Raw genomic sequence first — 21,051 nt, 5'->3', positions numbered from 1 at the left:
TTACTATACACAGAAACACACACAATTGGTAATGGGTGTGTATGATATTTACATGGGATTACATATTGGGGGACATTAAAATGAATTAGCTTAATCTAAGAACAACAGTAGCCATTAAAATTTTTTAACAGCAGACCACATTCAGACATTTTTATATCAGGTATTGATGTGTGGCAATATCATGAAACTATTGAGAATATTGTTAGAATATTTGTATTTGTATTTGTGTGTGCATGCATACAACTCTGGAAAAAATTAAGAGACCACTGCAAAATGATCAGATTCTCTGGTTTTACTATTTATTGGTATGTGTTTGAGTAAAATTAACATTTTTGTTTTATTCTATAAACTACTGACAACATTTCTCCCAAATTCCAAATAAACATATGGTCATTTAGAGCATTTATTTGCAGAAACGAAAATAACGAAAAAGATGAAGTGTTTTCAGACCTCAAATAATTAGAAGAAAACTAGTTCATATTAATTTTCAAACAACACAATACTGATGTTTTAACTTAGGAAGTTATTTGGTGGAATAACCCTGATTTCCAATCACAGATTTCCTGTGTCTTGGCATGCTCTCCACTAGTCTTTCACATTGCTGTTGGGTGGCTTTATGCCACTCCAGCTTGGCTTTGTTTGATGGCTTCTGACCATCCATCTTCCTCTTAAATAATTCCAGAGGCAAGGTCTTGATCTGGTGGTCCTCCATCCACACTTTTATTGACCTGGCTGTGTGGCATGGAGCATTGTCCTGCTGGAAAAAAAACATCTTTAGAGCTGGGGAACATTGCCAGAGCAGAAGGAAGCAACTTCTCTTCCAGAACAACCTTGTACGTGGCTTGATTCATGTACCCTTCAGAAAGACGAATGTGCCCAATTCCAGCCTTGCTGAAGCACCCCCAGATCATCAAAGATCCTCCACCACATTTCACAACGGGTGGCTTGTAGGCCTCTCCAGGTCTGTGTCTAACCATTAGACGACCAGGTGTTGGGCAAAACTGAAAATTCAACTCATCAGACAAGGTCAAATACTTATGGCCTTTTGCAAACCTCAGCCTGGCTCTTCTTTGCTTCTCATTGATGAAGGACTTTTTCTAGCTTTGCACAACTTTAGCCCTGCCCCTAGGAGCCTGTTTCGAACCGTCCTCGCCGTGCACTTCAACCAAGCTGCCGTTTACCATTCTTTTTATAGGTCATTTGATGTCATCCTACGGTTGTTGAGTGTCATTTGAATGATGTTCGGCTTTCTGGGGTGTTACGCATTTTGGGGGGAAGGGTTCATGGGTCCTCATATGGCTTGTTAACTGAGGGGGGTTACAGAGTATTTGTTAAATATAAAAACAAAATATATATTGTGTGTTTGATTGGTCCAGACGCTACAGCTGGATGTCTACATTCGTATGTTTGCATGTTTAATACTACAGAAATAATCCACTCACATCCACTGTGCATACTTTCAAAAGTTTTTATTTTTCTTTTTACTTTTGGCCTCATTTTTCCAGCTTCATTAAAAGATTAATTTCAGTTCTAGACAGAAGAACCTGAGGACTGAATCCTCACAGTCCAACATAATCACAGCTTTCTGTCAATCAGTTGCAATGGCAGATGATCACAACCCGGTGTGCAGCAAGCGCACTTCCACTTATTGACAGGGAATGAGACAAACTCTTCATTTCCGCAACGTCTCCAGGATTCACAGTCATCCTGGACGACGCTCTTGTCCGCATGATCATGGCGTGATGTCAGGTTGCTGCAAGGGTTGTGCTGACAAACCGGCTTAACGCAGCCGTACACCTGCTTTCCACACGCTCCACTGTATTTACAGTCATCCTGCACGACAACAGCCTCACGGCCACAGCATGTCACACAGCTGCAAGGATTCTTGTGAACAGGTACGGAGCACTTCACTTTGCTGCAGTCGTCCGACTTCACTCTTAAAGATGGGAAACGGCCGACTTTGCAGCAGTTGTTGATGGCAGACTTATTACAAGGCATAGTGTGAGCTGAAACAATAGAAAAGAGAGATCGTGAGAGGATGACTGGCAAGAATAAACCTGATCAGCTTTTTAAAAAGCAATGATTATCTTTAAAAGGTAATAAATGACAAATTAAATACTTACACGTGTTCAGTCCTTTTCAGTCTTGATTTATTGTACTCTAAGCAAGTCTTGCTAGTAGCAGCTCTTCTCTCGCTGTGATGTTTCTCTCCTCAGCAGCCCGATATATATTCGCATCTTCATTTCCACCCGTCCACAGCTCAGAGCTTAAGAATGTGAAGAATTCTTCATTTCATGGGAGGGACTTTAGTATTCATCATGAGTCTCACTGATTTAATTTTCAATACAGCATTACATAGAGGAAAGTGTCATTTTTACTCACAATGGCAAAGGACGTTTAATGAGAAGTAATTAAAACTGTTTAATGAATGACACATGTGGAATCTTCATGTTATGCAATGGTCAATGCAGTAATCACTTAAATAATTGCATGTTTTCATACTATATAAAAAACTAAAACTACATATATTCTAGATTTTTTTCTTATGTAGAAAAACCCCCCCAAAAATGTAAATTCTTATTTAGACGATTAGACTTTAGAATCTACACTGTAAGTGTTTATTTTTATTTTTTCAAAGTTGTAATAAAACATTTTATTTACAAGAAAAGTAATTTTTACAAAAAAAGGCAGAATTCTGAGTTTATATCTCGTAATTGTTTTTATCGCAATTGCGAGAAACAAAGTCTGAATTGTGAGATAAAAAGTCGCAATTACTTCCATATATTACAGTCTTTTTTTCTTATTAATTTCTTGTTTAATTCAGTGTGTACATCGCGGTTTCTTTGTTATTTGTGAAGTTTGTGATAGATCCACAATACATATACACATCCTGACAGTTACACTTTTTCACACAGACACACGATTCGAAGCATGTCTATTTTTTAAATCTTTATTCCACACAGTTACTGCTTTCCTGCAATGTTGCATCTCTTGTTTTTGTTTGTGCCATAAAGGATTTTTATAAGAGCTGCTGAGTTTGCCATTGTGAGTGATGATGACATATGCTTTATATCATGCTTGTCAGATTAGAGTCATGAAAACGAGATGAAAGTTGTTAATTTGTCTGAATAATAGGTGACAAATGAGGTGTATGAGATTTAATGATATAGGATGTGAAATCTGAAATTACATACAGCAAGTGAATCAAATATGTAAATAAGTGAGACTCACTCTAAAACACTGAACCTACCCTCTCATGAAAAATAAAATTCTTGAGCTCTGAGCTGTGGACGGGGTGGAGATGAAGATGTGAATATATACCGGGCTGCTGAGGAGAGAAACATCAGAGGAAAAGAAGAGTGGCTTCCAGCAAGACTGAGTACAAAAACACAGAGACGCAAATCATTATTCAAACTCCATCAGGAAAAAGGACTGAAAACATGTAAGTATTCAACTCCACTCAAGATAATCATTGCATTCAAAAAATGTTTTTGTTTTTTTCTTGCCAGTCATCCTCTCACGATCTCTCTTTTCTATAGTTTCAGCTCACACTATGCCTTGTAATAAGTCTGCCATCAACAACTGCTGCAAAGTCGGCCGTTTCCCATCTTTAAGAGTGAAGTCGGACGACTGCAGCAAAGTGAAGTGCTCCGTACCTGTTCACAAGAATCCTTGCAGCTGTGTGACATGCTGTGGCAGTGAGGCTGTTGTCGTGCAGGATGACTGTAAATACAGTGGAGCGTGTGGAAAGCAGGTGTACGGCTGCGTCAAGCCGGTTTGTCAGCACAACCCTTGCAGCAACCTGACATCATGCCATGATCATTCGGTCAAGAGCGTCATCCAGGATGACTGTGAATCCTGTAGACGTTGTGGAAATTAAGAGTTTGTCTCATTCCCTGTCAATAAGTGGAAGTGCGCTTGCTGCACACCGGGTTGTGATCATCTGCCATTGCAACTGACTGACAGAAAGCTGTGATTATGTTGGACTGTGAGGATTCAGTCCTCAGGTTTCTTCTGTCAAGAATTGAGATTAATCTTTTAATGAAGCAGGAAATTAAAACTCGAAGTATAAAGAAATCTCAAATGAAAACATGAGTGAATGGTTCATTTCTGCAGAAAGATGAAAGACGTCTCTGAAAGAGTGTGGTACTCTGTTTAACACTGGTCTGGACAAAAACGCACAAATATATTTGTCCATATCTGTAACTGACAGCTTTGGTTCATGATAAGTACTTGTCTATAATCACACATATTTTCAAAGTCCAAATGAATCTTCAAGAGTTAATCAAGCAGACATAATTTTTTTACACCAATTTACATGTCAACAAAGTATGGAAGCTTATATCCATCATGGAATAAAAATATGGAAAAGTTTAGTGCAACTTTCTCACAATTCTGATTTTGGAACTGAGTTTGCATTTCACAATTCGGAATTATTTTCCCTCAGAATTCAAAAAATTCGAATTTTTCCACCACAGAAATGTAATTGCAACTTTTTTCCCAATTCTGACTTTTTTCTTCTCACAGTTACAAGTTTATATCTTGTCACTTTTTTCCTCAGAATTGCAAGAAAAAAAGTCTGAATCAAGAGATATAAACGCAGAATTGCAAGAAAAAAAAAGTCAGGAAGGTGAGATATTTACCTTTAATTAATTAGTTTTTTCCATAACAAACGGACCTGTACTTGCAGTAAGATAAAAATCTGACCAGAAAGAGCAAAACATTACACTTCAGTTTTACTGATGCATTTTATTTTGTCAAACTAAATCGAAGTTTGTGTTGCTTAAAATTAAAATCAATTATAAATAAGGGATAAAAAAAAGGTATCTTCAGCCAACCTGGCAAAATGACCCCATAATAAACAGCAAAAAGTCTCTTGTATCACTCTGGCGGCGTTTATTTTGCGACAAGCCTTGCAATAAGCAGGACAAGGACGATTATCAAATAAATACACAGACATAAAATACTGATTTAAGTGAAGGTTACTTTATTATCCGAGACAACCGCAGAGTGCAGGAGATGTGAAACTAGAGCAGCTGTGTAAGAATATGAACGAATTACTTTAGGTAAAAAAAATCCATTAATACATTGGTTGTTAAATAGAAAAAAGATATCTGATTGCATAACGCAGAGTTAAACTGACTCATTTTGATGGCAGTTTCTCAGCTGCCCAGAAAAGACGTTTTTAACCAACCACCTGAGTCGTAAATGCCATGTGACCAATGAGTCAGCAGTCATAGGGAAATTATATCATGACAAAGCTGGTGGCGCCATATCAACATACAAGCACTCAAACCCTTCACAAACAATTATTCTGAGGTGTGAAGCCAAAGACTGCAGAAAATAAAAGTCAAACGCATGCTTTTAAAGTCCACATACAGGTATATCATCTACTAATATGATTAAATATGTGATTTATGTTATAAGGTATCCGAATATATAGCTACTTTTGGTTGCCATCAAGGCAGAAAGATGCTTTGCATCCTAAACAGCCATTTGACTGGCTGACTGATTGATTGTACAGCAATTCAGCTGCCTTTAATTTCAGACACAACTAACATTCTTCAAATTAATTATGCCGGATATATTATCAATCATGGGCAAATAAAATAAATCTTGTGTATTAAATTAAAATAAAATGCCATTGCCATATCTTTCATACTATGTGTTACCAAAAAGAAACAAATGTTTATTTGTGCTTCAGCAGTGTGGAGATTCTTTTATTTTAGATTTCAATCGTGTGGCACTATCGAGGCACAGCATGAATGTGGAAGGGTTCAGGAGCAGAAGCGATGGCAACTGTCCTTTTGAGACTCAGTGTTTCTCCCTCAGGTGGCAGGAAGGTAAAATGCAATGAATCAAGAGAGATAAAGAAGAGGAAGAGCTCCATACGAGCGAGCTGCTCACCTGGACACATCCTCTTACCTGGAAATCAGGGTCTGCATCAGTAAACCTGTTCACTATTTGATTGAGTAAACGAGTGTATGCTAAAATTAGATGTTTTAATCGTTTATATATACCGCAATTCAAAGGTCTGGGGTCAGAAAGATATTATTGAAAGAAATTAATACTGCCATTCAGCAAGGATGCATTAAATTGTGCATTAAAAGTGACAGTAAAGACAATTATAATGTTATAAAATTTGTCTTATTCAAATAAATGTTGTTCTTTAGAATTTTAAAATCACCAAAGAATCCTGAAAAAAAAAATGTATCACAGTTTCCACAAAAATATTAAGCAGCACAACTGTTGATAATAATAAGAAATGTTTCTTGAGCAGCAAATCAGCATATTACAATGATTTCTGAAGGATCATGTGACACTGAAGACTGGAGTCATGATGCTGAAAATTCAGCTTTGCATCACGGGAATAAATTACATTTGAAAATAGTTTTTAGAAAACCGCTATTTTAAATTGTAATAATATTTCACAATATTACTGTTTTTACTGTATTTTAATAAATGCAGCCTTGGTGAGCATAAGTTTTTAAAAAAAAATTTAAAAATACCAAACGCAACCTTTTAAACGGTAGTGTATGTTTGTGTGAATATATTTGTTTTAGTTCCTCATCATTACCTACCTATTGAAAAGGGAATTAAATTTTCTCTCTTCAAACATTTGCCATTTTCATCCAGTGAGCAGGATTGAATTCATATGGAGTGCGATATTTATTCTCGTCCTCCAGGATTGGCTTCAGCATTGGCAGCACCATCACACCCTGCCATAGGACAAAACATAAGAATTAAACAAAAGGTTTGTTTATCAGCAGATATGGGGATGGTTAGGAGGCCATGATGATCAGAGGCCAATGGGCAAATTTGGCCAGGATGCCAAGGTCACAATTCTACTATTTTCGAAAGACATCCTGGGATTTTTAATGACCACAGAGAGTCAGGACCTCGGTTTAACATCTCATTCCGAAGGACGGTGCTTGTTGACAGTAGTGTCCCCATCACTATACTGGGGCATTAGGACCCACACAGACCACAGGGTGAGCACCCCCTGCTGGCCTCCCTAACACCTCTTCCAGCAGCAACCTAGTTTTCCCAGGAGGTCTCTCATCCAGGTAATGACCAGGCTCAGCCCTGCTTAGCTTCAGTGGGCAACCAGTCTTGGGCTACAGGGTGATATGGCTGCCAGCTCTGAATATCTGCATTCTTCCAGCTTTGATAGCATATAAATGGCTGTTATTTCATTATATAACAGCAGTTGTTTTGGAGGGCTCTAGAAAGGCTCATGCATGATATGATCCCTTAAATGGATTTAAAGCACATTGACATTACTGTAATAATTACACTGATCCCTGAGTGTTTAATGTGCAAAAAAAAAAATGTGTTCATTCAGAATCCATTGTTTCCTTTCATCTCTGTGTAATGAAATAACGACATTTCTTTTTGCATGGAATGAAAATAAGTGGGTAATACTTTCATTTTCAGGTTTAATATGGTAAAAGAGCTACAGTAAATGTACTGAAACTGGCAACAATTTCAGATTCAAATGCGTGAACAATGAACAAAATTATTCGTACAGGCCTTATTTTTATTTATTTATTTATTTTCAACAAATCACTTTTAGAAGACACTCTTAAAGTGAAATGTGTAATATTGCCAAAACATTATGAACATTTGAAATTGGGTTTCCGTAATCCTCTTATCCACTAGGTGGTGCTACTAGCTCAACAGATGTTTTTGATTAGTCCACTTCCACCCCAAGGGACAGTCCACCCAAAAATCAAAAATCTGTCATAATTTACTCACCCATGTTGTTCCAAATCTGTATGACTTTTTTCTGATCTTTGGAGATCTACTTGATCTCCAAAATCCCCTTTGTAAAACTCTAATATGTCAACAAAACGAAACAAGAATTTTGAACCTGGCTTTATCAAATGTTCAGAACACCAACCCACAGCAGTGGCAGAGCCAGGATGGGTGAGGTTCATAAGGGTGGCCAGGGAGAGGCCAGCAACCAGTCTGGGGTGGCACAGAAATCTTCATTATTTCAATATAAAAATGTGTTTCACTATAAAGTACTGGGCTAAAACACAACTAAATACAATTATTTGTACTTAATTGTAATTGAGATAGTTGTGAATTAGCTCATGTAATACTGAGTAGCCTAAGTAAAAACTCTTCTCTTTTGAATCCCCATGTGAACAAATGTGATAAAGGGTGGAAATCACATAAATGCCAGATTGTAAAATGAGTTCCCTATCGATATTTCACTCGTACCGCGTCGCTAAGACGCTATGGGGAAAACTCCTTTTTCACCAATGACTGAAGCTTTTTTTAATAACGCAGTGTAACTGCATGGCCATTGGTTCGTGCAGTGATATAAAAATCGAACCAATGGCTCGGCAGCGACTCACCAAGTCGTGGCGCGCCCCCTACTCGGCCCGCCTACTTCCTCTTCCTCCTAAGCTAAGCAAGATATAAACAAAACCGAGTTGAACCTCCTTCAAGGACAGCACATCCACACTTTGCTCCATCCTTATTCTGCTCTGTCACTCATCGACAACCTGCCTGTTCTGTCTGCGGGTCGTATATTTACCACAGGTACAGCCTGCTCTGAGCATGGTTATGCACATGCTGCGTACAGACCACGCAAATAAATGCGTGACGTTTAAAGCATGCGTGCAGCGCGTACATAACAGTCCTGAGCGCAAGCTGTACCGGTGGTCAAGAATAAAGCGCAGATATTCTGTTCTAAATGAACGTCGGGAACGGGATATTTTTAGACCGCTTGCTCCCATTCAAATTACACCAAAGTTACCGACCGCTACCGCGTTTTATTCGGGAATTTAATCCCGCAGGCAAAAAATCTGGTCGGGTCCGCGGGAATGCAGACCTCTACTTCAATGATTATAACGGGAAATTTTACCAAAGTGCATAAAACCTAACATAACAAAAATCATTTGTGGTATTAATTAATGTGACATTGTTAAATTTTGTGATATTGTTAGATGATGTTGATTGAGGTTAACTTTTTTTTTAACCTAGAATATCTTTTACTGGTTTAATTGTTTTGATTATTCCCATAATCATTAATCATGAAACATCTGTCTTAATATATAAATATAAAACACACAAACCATTAAAAATAAATAAATAAAAACGTCAACCATATAGGAAGTATGTGATGTTAATTCATATTCTTCTATTTAAATTCTAATTAAAATTCTACTCTGTACTTAAATGTAAAATTGCACTGCTACAACACTCTCAGAAATAAAGGTACAAAAGCTGTCAGTGGGGCGTTACCTTTTCAAAAGGTACACTTTTATACCTTTTTGGTACAAATATGTACACTTTAGGTACTTGTCACGATCACCAACTGGAGTGCCCATGAGCTCCACCAGTGCGCACTCCATCCCTGACTTTTGCCATTCACCTTGGACTACATTCCCCATAATCCTTTGCCGGACTCATCATCTATTGCATCACCTGTCACTCATTAGATCTCATCATCAGTTCACAGCTGTCTCACATTAGAAGGACTTTAAAAGATGCACACACACTGTGCCGCTTCGCTGGTGATTGTTTAGCCTGTAATGTTTCCTAGTTTCTGTGATCCGCCTTGCCTTGCCTTGCCTTGCCTTGCCTTGCCTTGCCTGTGTATTTTGGATCTTGGACTGTTTATCTGGTTTTTATGATTGTTTTTCTGCCTGTCCTGACCTTTGCCTGTTTACGGATTACTCTTTGTCATCGAGAAGGCGGAACTAGCGACTGACTTCAGAAAACAAGAGTGTAAACATTGCTGAAGCGCTTCCTCTATAGTTCGCCAGCATTTTTCTTTCTTTGTTCTGTCATGGTAGTCCCTCGAAGACACATCATACAGGCAGGAGTACTGTTGCCACAGCTCCACGAACCTTTCCTCCATCTCATAATTCCACCTAGCAGCACCATCATCTCTCTTTCATTTTGCCATGTTTGAAACCGGTGTATGCAAGAGCTTCTGTGCTGCTATAGGTCAACGTCACCAATGTGACAACTCGTTGTGGACGACGGAAAAAAAATTAAACATGCTAGTATTTCTGTCGTGAAGGGATGAAACTGTCTTTCTTCAAAAATTTGTCATTTTCATCCAGAAAGTGAGCAGGATTGAATTCATACGGAGTGCTGTACTCATTCTTATCCTGTAGGATTGACTTAAGCAAGGGCAGCACCTTCACACCCTGTAATAACCATGCACATAACTGACCTTGTTTATCCACACAAATGCTGTATGGTACATAACGCAAAAATAAAATGACCTTCGAGATGAGACGTCTTCCCACTGTCGTGTCTTTGTTGGCCATTCTGGGAGGCGTGAAGGTAATAATGTTGGCGAACCTCTGAATTTCATGGAGCACCGCGTAGGTGTACGGCAGATTTGTCCGGTCATCCATCAGTGGTTGGCGTGTCTGTCCAATCACCTGATCAATCTCAGGCTGGACTTTCTCTGACAGGAAATATCCAACAAATAACATGCTAATGGTAGTTTTTGAGGACAGCCAACAGAAGTCACATGTCTGATTGACTGACATTCCCACTTTGTACTTCTGGGTACTTGACCATGAAGAGTAAAGCCCATCTGAGTGTTTTAGAGGTGGTTTCTGTTCCTGCTCCAAACAGATCCACCACACAATATATCAGGTTTGTCTCAGTGAACTCTGCCTCACTGTCCTTACACTGGAATGTTGGAACACACACATTCAAACACAAAAAAAATATAGCAAAAACACATTTTTAAGAACATTTTCAAAAAATATACAAAAATATTTAGCTAATTTATATATATTTTTTAATTATATCTATCTATCTATCTATCTATATATATATATATATATATATAATAGGGCTGTCAATGTTAACATGTGGTATGCGATTAATTCAAAATCGTTAAAGGGATAGTTCACCCAAAAATGAAAAACAAAAAAAAACGAAGATTTTTAGTCTGTCAGTCATATAATGTAAGTGAATGAGAATCACGGCTTTGAGAGTCAAAAAAACAACACAAACTAAAACAAAATTTAACCCTGCGGCTCGTGACGATACATTGTGTAAAGACACTAAACGATCGGTCTGTGCTAGAAACTGAACAATAATTATATCGTTTTTTACCTCTGATGCACTGCAATGTCTGAACTGTCCTGAGCGCGGAGTGTCAATGGTCTATTTGAGAGATAGGTGGCGGTAATGCACTTATAAGTCTGCGATCTGCCAAGAAGAAGAAGTCGCGTCACGCGCCGGCTGTCGAGGACGCGCTCAGGACAGTTCAGACATTGCAGTGCATCAGAGGTAAAAAAAACCTTTATAAATACTGTTCAGTTTCTTGCACAGACCGATCGTTTCATGTCTTTACACATCAATGTATCATCATGAGCCGCAGGGTTTAATTTGGTTTTAAAAATGTAGTTAAAAATCTTCGTTTGTTTTCTACTGTAGAAACAAACTCACCTACATCTTGGATGCCCTGGGGGTAAGCAGATAAACATCAAATGTTCATTTTTGGGTGAACTATCCCTTTAATGCATTAAAAAAATTTACGCAAATAAAGTACTGAAGCATGTGAAATTGCACGATTAATATAATTTAAGTCACACAGATAAGTTTAGCACACTGAGCATCAACAATGGTGCAAGCATCTGTAACCCTGGTATGCAAAAATTTATATTCTTACTCTTTAATAACACGATTTCGCTTCTCTGTTTCTGATCAGATCATCTTAACCTGATGAACTCTGCAAAAGATATCAGTCCAATGATCCAGTAAGTGAATGCATTCAAACAATCAGTCCAAAACAGCGCTAATGTAAAGAAAACCAGGCTGATTATATCAGAGATGGCAAAGAGAATAGAGACTCGCATTGCGTTTTCAGTGAATTATTCATGCCAGTGTGTTTCGCTTTAAAACACAAACGCTGTCATATCCCTCATGCATCGCACTGTGTGAAATACAGACTGAACGGAACATCAAAACATTCCACTACACGCTTTACGGCCAGATTATATGCAAACTACATTTCTTGGAGGGATAAACCAAACCAGCGTCTCGCTAGTAAAAGTTGGATGGATGAGGATTATAATTAAGGAAAAGATGATTGCAGTGACGTACATCCATTATTATTGATGCACAAACAAACCATGTATGTATGCTCTCGACACACTGATCACACATTGTATTTATGTACAGAAAACATAAAATGACATCTCTTTATTATGACAAAAAAAATAATATGTGTGTTGTTGCAATTTGTCACCGTAATTTCACTATGGACAGAAGTAGAATTTGGAACTGGTTAGTCAAGCTCGCATCAGCTGATCCCCATCTACCTATGGGAATACGACACCTATCTAAGCATTCATATATAAGGTCCCTCAGTATTATCAGCAGTTTTCGCATTGCTCAATAGCTAATTAACCTCCTCCATCCCCAACTCCTCCTCTGTCAGTCGGGATTCAGCCTTCTGATTCTCCTTTGAATCAGACTAATTCTAAAATGTGTACAGAAAATGATTGAACTTTAACAATATCTGCAATACATTTGTTAGTTCTGTTCTGTTTACCCTGGGGGATTATTGCTGCTCTCCCTGCTCTCATCCATGCTAGGCTGCCTGGAGTCGCAGAGAGTTCTTGCCCAGAACAGAACCATACCACCAATCCAAACTGTATGCTAATTGTCAATCATCTTTGACGATAGTGGTCCTGACAGAAATGAATATTAACAAAGGAGGTGCTAACGCATGTCCCGACTACCAATAAAGCCATTTTAAAGAAATATAAGTACACAAGGGCATCTTAGGACAACACTACCTTCTCAATCTCATCCAGATAACAGTCGATGTAGTCTCTGGGGTTGGATGGGTCTCTCTCCTCCTTGTGCTTAAGGATTTCCTCCTGCAGGAAGGGCTTAAGTTTAGACATGTTGGCGAATGCCGTCTGATGTTTTCCTGGCAGCATCGACATGAGGGTGGGAAACTGATTATATAACTGTAAAGAGACAAATAAAGGACAAACATATGTTCAAACAATGCAATGCTTTTAATAACTACAGTTACATGAATGAAAACTGATGTTTTAGCAAAGCATCGACCAATTTAATTTCAGTTTCACTAGGTCATATTGACATTTTATTATTATGATTTTACTTTTTTGTCTGTTTGTCTTGCGTACAACATTGTGATAAGAGGCTGATCTCGTACCCGACCCCAATTTGAGATGGAAAGTTGAAAAACGTCATCTAAATACTCCTGCATTAGATGAAATTTATGGTCATCATACTCAAACCTGTGACCAAACACCAACCCACAGATTATATTAGTCACTGCATCAGTCACAAGATGCTAAGGGTTGAAGGACAAACCTAGAAACACAACAACGAAAGAGAAGAGCAATGTTATGAGATTTAAGAACAGAAAACATGAAAAACAATCAAACATTTCTTAAAAGCCACCATTTAGAGGTATCCAAACATCTGACAACACAAGAAAATACTTCTGTTCACATGCTGAATGTTACACATTTGCTCAACAATTTATTTTAGATCTGTAAATGATCTAATGGTAAAATGATTAAATGTAAGTGAAACTGAAATATTTATAATTACATTTATAGTTTTGGTTTTATTTATTACTATTATTAAATGATTCATTTTTATTTATTATTATTAAATTATTGTTTATTTATGATTTTTAAAGGGGTCATGACCAAGCGGCAACCTTCCGGGCTCTCTCTTGAAACCAACACGGAAGTGACTTAAACTGCAATTCATCGACTGGCCGCTAGAGGCTGGCTCCAAAAGGGAGTCAATCCCATAGACCCCCCCCCATGTTAAAAGCCCAGCTTTACAGCAGAAATAAAGGTTTACAGCCTGGTAAACCTTTTGCCCTTCATGACAATGACTGTGAGGTGGGTGAATTTTTTTTTATAACTAATCCGTTTAAATTATATTAAGCCTTAAAGGTCTGTCTAATTAAGGGCGTGGCCACTTGAGTGACAGGTAGATTGCCGCTGCTGTCACCAACGTCGAGCTAGGTGGGCGTGGTTTCAGCACCCAGCTCCACCCACATCCCGCCTCTTTGCCCATTTCCGATTATCCAGGAGTGACGCATGGTGACGCACTGCCAAGATGGCGACGGCAAGCTCCGCCCACTTTGGGCTTCGAAAATACTTTTCAGAAACCTACGGGTGACGTCACGCACACTACGTCCATGTTTTTATAGAGTCTATGGTCATGACGTTAGAAATCAAATTTGCCTTGATCTTATGACATATAAGAGGTCTTTGTAACATTAAAACGTCCTGAAAGTTTCATAGCTAAAAATGTCCACCTCCTTATAAACAGAGCATTTATTTTGTGTTTATTTAGTTTTTATGCTCACTTTGATGCATCAAAGTGATGGAAATGGCAAAATTTGAAAAATAAATACGATAATTCGCAAAAGTTTTTACGCTCGCTTGAGGTGGTTTTTGACTTGTGTGAAAAGGGTAAATGCGAATAATGAGATGGAAATTTAGTGCCAGTTTATCAGGAAGTTACAATTCTGTTCTCTTTCAGTGGAAACGCATGGAATATGCGATATTCAAATTTTGCGCAAATTAAGTTAAATTTGCAACTTTGGATGGAAACCCAGCTTGTGACGTCACAAGGGCACATACATTTGCATACGCTCCAGAGCAAGACATAGATGAATAGTTCCCTTTCGAGAGGGTCTCTCGACATTGCAGACAGCGTAAGTTTTCTGATAGTTTTAAAGTGCTGCGTCTCGCCGCTTTACATCATGCCATTGCTGTGCACATACACTCTTAAAAATAAAGGTGCTTCACGATGCCATAGAAGAACATTTTTGTCTAAATGGTTCCATAAAGAACCTTTAACATCTGAAGAACCTTTCTGTTTCACAAAAGGTTCTTTGTGGCGAAAGAAGGTTCTTCAGATTACAAAAAGGTAAGAAAGAGATGGTTCTTTAAAGAACCTTTGACTGAATGGTTCTTTGTGGAACCAAAAATGGTTCTTCTATGGCATCGCTTGAAGAACCTTTTGAAGCACCTTTATTTTTAAGAGTGTAGGTAACACCAGCTTTATCACCATTATCCCCATCATTTGGAATTGTTTGTTGCTGTGCCAAACCTGATGAACTAGCCATTGGAAGATCATCAGGGAAAGATCATAAACAGTTTAGGCAAAAAAATGTTCTTTTATTTTTACTCAAATTTTTCTCTGCATGTAAACTGGTGTTCTGTTGGCTTATTCAGTGTTCACATATTGTGTGTATATCTGAATACATCCACTATTGTTTAATAATAATAGCAGAAATACATTTTAGTACGGTTAAGTGACAAATGCGAACTCTCTCTGAAATATTTCATCCTGGCCCTGGCTCTGAATATGAGCAATAGTCAATGATCAGGCCCAAAATATATCCAGTAAAAGACTCCATCTCGACTAAAAAACAGACTACACCACACCTTATGTTGTCTGAATACTACTGCAGAGTTCTGTTTCACCAGGTGAATTTAATTTTTTGTTATTTGTTTGCTGTCGATATTTTCTGATTTATATCACTCCTTTGATGTATAACTTCATTCAGCATTCAGAGAAGAATGGATGTTTTGGGCTTTCATGCGTAGAACTTTCAATTATTCATGCATTTTGCATAACATGCACTTTACTGTCATTGGCTGAACTTGACACTTTTTTGATTGCTGTTTTTGTACAGGCTTTCACAGTGAATGACAATACGCTAGCAGGCAGACTTTGCTCATCGGTGTGCCTTGCTGTTATGAGGCAGTGTGTAACATATAGACATCATATGCTACAATACTTTGAATGCAGGATGGGTTTTATCTAATTTGATCCCTCCTGTAATGGCTTCTGTGGCCACTAATTTTGCAAACCTAGTACTTATTAGTGTAATTTAAAGTTTCAAAGTTGAAAGGTACACAAAGACTAATGTGTGTTTGTGTGTGTGTTTAAATTTCAATGCTAACACTGTTGCTTATTGTCTTTTGCACGTAATTACAGACTAATATTTGCCTGACTTGCCCAGAGAATCAGCAGACAGTGCCGGAATTGCAATGTGCCTGAATAGCGATGCTTTACACTTCAGGGGAATTACATTATTAGAGGATCTGATGTCCTCAGGTGGGCATCAGCGGTTTAAATTCAACCATCAATCATGTGTGAAAGGCTCTCTCCTCCTTGTGCTTAAGGATTTCCTCCTGCAGGAAGGGCTTAAGTTTAGACATGTTGGCGAATGCCGTCTGATGTTTTCCTGGCAGCATCGACATGAGGGTGGGAAACTGATTATATAACTGTAAAGAGACAAATAAAGGACAAACATATGTTCAAACAATGCAATGCTTTTAATAACTACAGTTACATGAATGAAAACTGATGTTTTAGCAAAGCATCGACCAATTTAATTTCAGTTTCACTAGGTCATATTGACATTTTATTATTATGATTTTACTTTTTTGTCTGTTTGTCTTGCGTACAACATTGTGATAAGAGGCTGATCTCGTACCCGACCCCAATTTGAGATGGAAAGTTGAAAAACGTCATCTAAATACTCCTGCATTAGATGAAATTTATGGTCATCATACTCAAACCTGTGACCAAACACCAACCCACAGATTATATTAGTCACTGCATCAGTCACAAGATGCTAAGGGTTGAAGGACAAACCTAGAAACACAACAACGAAAGAGAAGAGCAATGTTATGAGATTTAAGAACAGAAAACATGAAAAACAATCAAACATTTCTTAAAAGCCACCATTTAGAGGTATCCAAACATCTGACAACACAAGAAAATACTTCTGTTCACATGCTGAATGTTACACATTTGCTCAACAATTTATTTTAGATCTGTAAATGATCTAATGGTAAAATGATTAAATGTAAGTGAAACTGAAATATTTATAATTACATTTATAGTTTTGGTTTTATTTATTACTATTATTAAATGATTCATTTTTATTTATTATTATTAAATTATTGTTTATTTATGATTTTTAAAGGGGTCATGACCAAGCGGCAACCTTCCGGGCTCTCTCTTGAAACCAACACGGAAGTGACTTAAACTGCAATTCATCGACTGGCCGCTAGAGGCTGGCTCCAAAAGGGAGTCAATCCCATAGACCCCCCCCCATGTTAAAAGCCCAGCTTTACAGCAGAAATAAAGGTTTACAGCCTGGTAAACCTTTTGCCCTTCATGACAATGACTGTGAGGTGGGTGAATTTTTTTTTATAACTAATCCGTTTAAATTATATTAAGCCTTAAAGGTCTGTCTAATTAAGGGCGTGGCCACTTGAGTGACAGGTAGATTGCCGCTGCTGTCACCAACGTCGAGCTAGGTGGGCGTGGTTTCAGCACCCAGCTCCACCCACATCCCGCCTCTTTGCCCATTTCCGATTATCCAGGAGTGACGCATGGTGACGCACTGCCAAGATGGCGACGGCAAGCTCCGCCCACTTTGGGCTTCGAAAATACTTTTCAGAAACCTACGGGTGACGTCACGGACACTACGTCCATGTTTTTATAGAGTCTATGGTCATGACGTTAGAAATCAAATTTGCCTTGATCTTATGACATATAAGAGGTCTTTGTAACATTAAAACGTCCTGAAAGTTTCATAGCTAAAAATGTCCACCTCCTTATAAACAGAGCATTTATTTTGTGTTTATTTAGTTTTTATGCTCACTTTGATGCATCAAAGTGATGGAAATGCCAAAATTTTAAAAATAAATACGATAATTCGCAAAAGTTTTTACGCTCGCTTGAGGTGGTTTTTGACTTGTGTGAAAAGGGTAAATGCGAATAATGAGATGGAAATTTAGTGCCAGTTTATCAGGAAGTTACAATTCTGTTCTCTTTCAGTGGAAACGCATGGAATATGCGATATTCAAATTTTGCGCAAATTAAGTTAAATTTGCAACTTTGGATGGAAACCCAGCTTGTGACGTCACAAGGGCACATACATTTGCATACGCTCCAGAGCAAGACATAGATGAATAGTTCCCTTTCGAGAGGGTCTCTCGACATTGCAGACAGCGTAAGTTTTCTGATAGTTTTAAAGTGCTGCGTCTCGCCGCTTTATATCATGCCATTGCTGTGCACATACACTCTTAAAAATAAAGGTGCTTCACGATGCCATAGAAGAACATTTTTGTCTAAATGGTTCCATAAAGAACCTTTAACATCTGAAGAACCTTTCTGTTTCACAAAAGGTTCTTTGTGGCGAAAGAAGGTTCTTCAGATTACAAAAAGGTAAGAAAGAGATGGTTCTTTAAAGAACCTTTGACTGAATGGTTCTTTGTGGAACCAAAAATGGTTCTTCTATGGCATCGCTTGAAGAACCTTTTGAAGCACCTTTATTTTTAAGAGTGTACAGCAGATCAGTAGACAAGCCCTCCCTCTCAGAGCTGCGGGTTTCCACTAGGTCCGCTAGTTTAAAAAGTTTAATTCATATTTTCTGTCGTTTTTTAACAAATGAATGACAGCAAATCTTGTTTGTGATAGAAAAAATGGTGTTTGCAACTAAAATGTTGCTCTCTGACCTCGTTCAGTCTGTATAGAGTCACAGAGAAAGCGACACTCCTGCGGGATGGAATTTTCTAGAGTTTTCTTCCCCACACCAAAGTATTTGAGTGTTGCCAGAGCAAAACGCCTCTGCTGACGCGGCGACACCACATGTGTCCACTAGAAAAGATCAGACCTACACTGACAGAATGAAGCAGATAAAGGGCAGATTTTAGGATCAAAATGAAGTGTAATGTTTAAGATATTTGAATATGTTAGGTGCAATATAGCCTTTTCTGCATCTGTACCTTTCCCTTTACTAAGCTTGTCAATTATCATATTTTCTGTCGTTTTTTAACAAATGAATGACAGCAAATCTTGTTTGTGATAGAAAAAATGGTGTTTGCAACTAAAATGTTGCTCTCTGACCTCGTTCAGTCTGTATAGAGTCACAGAGAAAGCGACACTCCTGCGGGATGGAATTTTCTAGAGTTTTCTTCCCCACACCAAAGTATTTGAGTGTTGCCAGAGCAAAACGCCTCTGCTGACGCGGCGACGCCACATGTGTCCACTAGAAAAGATCAGACCTACACTGACAGAATGAAGCAGATAAAGGGCAGATTTTAGGATCAAAATGAAGTGTAATGTTTAAGATATTTGAATATGTTAGGTGCAATATAGCCTTTTCTGCATCTGTACCTTTCCCTTTACTAAGCTAGTCAATTATAGGGAAGTACGGCCGGTCTGTGAAGATGTCTGCCTGCTCCACAAACGCCTCTTTGAAACTCTCGTATCCAGTGAGCAGGCTGCACGGATTGTTCCCCAGATACAGTGTGCTCACATCTCCATACCTCTCAGCAATCTGATCAACATGATCCGTACACATTATACATTCACATAGAATCATTTGACATATTTGTATTTGACATACAGTATGTGAATTACCCTCTGAAAGGAGCCCAGTGGATCAGTAAAGCCTATATTCAGTACACTTCCAATCAAAGGCAGAGGGAAGGGTCCTGGCGGCATGTTGTTTGTAAGAACATCTCGCAGGTGTTTCACCAGCAGAAGCACACACAGAAATATCAGGAGACCCTGAACATCCATCCACTGACCCATCAGCTGTGACAGCACTGAAGCCATGCTTACTGAGACAGATTTTACACAGGTATTTAACTTAAAAAGATAATTATAATGTTACAAAAGATTTCTATTTCAAATAACTGTGGGGAAAAAAGCTAAACTATTAAGCAGTACAACTGTTTTCAATATTGATCAGAAGAAGAAATGTTTCTTGAGCAGCAAATCGGAATATTAGAATGATTTCTGAAGGATCATGTGAGACTGAAGACTAGAGTAATGATGCTGAAAATTCAGCTTTGCATCACAGGAATAAATTACGTTTTACAATATATTCAAATAGAAATCAATTATTTAAATTGTAATCATATTTCACAATCACTGTTTTTATTGTATTTTTGACCATATAAATGCAGCCTTGGTGAGCCGAATAAACTTTTGAACTGTAAAGTATTTGTATAAACTTGTATTTTATTTTTTATTTATTTTATTATTGTACGTTACTTTATAATATACGTATTTATGTATTAAATCTATAAGAAGAATTGAGTTATGGTCTGAAGAAGTTTTGAGGGTTGTGATTGATACTGTAATGCCATAATGTTCATAAAATAAGGTAAAAATCAAATGTAATGTGTAAAGAATCAATCTTGAATTAATTACGAAGCAGAAATGCTGCCATTTTCAAAACTCAACACTTCACACAATAAGTTCACATTTCTTAATATTACTACATAACAACTAACAATGGGAAAAAAAATATTTTAAAGTATTTCTTAATCTTAGTTAATGTTAATTTCAACATTTACTAATATACGTTTTAAAATCAAAAGTTGTATTTGTTAATATTATTTAATGGACCTGAGCAACACAAACTAACTAACTAACAATGAACAGTTGTATTTGATTCAAATAACGTTAACAAACATTAACATTAAGTTTGTTATATTGTAACTAATATACAGTATTTCTCATAGTTAGTTAATGCATTAGCTAGCATTAACTAATGTGACTACATTGTAAAGTTTTACCAGTAAATCTGTGGGACTTGTTGTGTCTCATCTGAAGAAACAGTGAGTTTCTGGCTAATATTCCTGAACTTTCAAACGCTGCCTGCAGAACTAGGACACGGAGTATGAAACATGTCAGAGAGAAAATAATGCTACTTAACATACAGGTCCCAATCAATTCACACAAGCCATTATATTACACTCTTGACCTTGCAAACACAACTGTTGTCAGTTATGAATTTTTATGATATACTTCTGTTGCACCTGATATGTATGATGTGGCGATGAAGGCCTAGTTTCTTTCTGATGTTTACCATATTATTGTTAGTGGTTTTTAGAGAAAAAGTCAATTTTAATATCCTTCAGCCTTGTGTAAAAAAAGACATTTGAACTGCTATATAAAACCAAATGATCAAGTACAAGCAGGATGGATGTTGGGTCAGAAACACAACCATATTAA

General features: G+C 37.7%; 1 protein-coding gene and 1 pseudogene across 1 annotated transcript in view; both read right to left on the bottom strand.

Moving 5' to 3' along the window:
- Positions 1-1,998, bottom strand: part of LOC107599549 (protein-glutamine gamma-glutamyltransferase K-like) — an 11,651-nt gene extending 9,653 nt beyond the window's left edge. The window contains exons 1-3 of the mRNA XM_016291187.1: positions 1,640-1,998; positions 831-969; positions 541-754 (exon numbers count right to left, since the gene is read on the bottom strand). Of these exons, the coding sequence (XP_016146673.1) occupies positions 541-754; positions 831-969; positions 1,640-1,998 (712 nt within the window). The remainder of the gene's footprint in view (positions 1-540; positions 755-830; positions 970-1,639) is intronic.
- A 3,748-nt stretch (positions 1,999-5,746) lies between these two features.
- On the bottom strand, positions 5,747-19,644 carry LOC107599748 (cytochrome P450 2J3-like; annotated as a pseudogene).
- Between the last annotated feature and the right edge of the window lie 1,407 nt (positions 19,645-21,051).

The sequence above is a fragment of the Sinocyclocheilus grahami genome, unplaced genomic scaffold, assembly GCF_001515645.1.
Source record: "Sinocyclocheilus grahami isolate Dianchi unplaced genomic scaffold, SAMN03320097.WGS_v1.1 scaffold13.1, whole genome shotgun sequence".
Classification (NCBI taxonomy): domain Eukaryota; kingdom Metazoa; phylum Chordata; class Actinopteri; order Cypriniformes; family Cyprinidae; genus Sinocyclocheilus; species Sinocyclocheilus grahami.
Note: the sequence above shows the minus strand (reverse complement) of the source record. Positions and strands in the feature narration are given on the sequence as shown.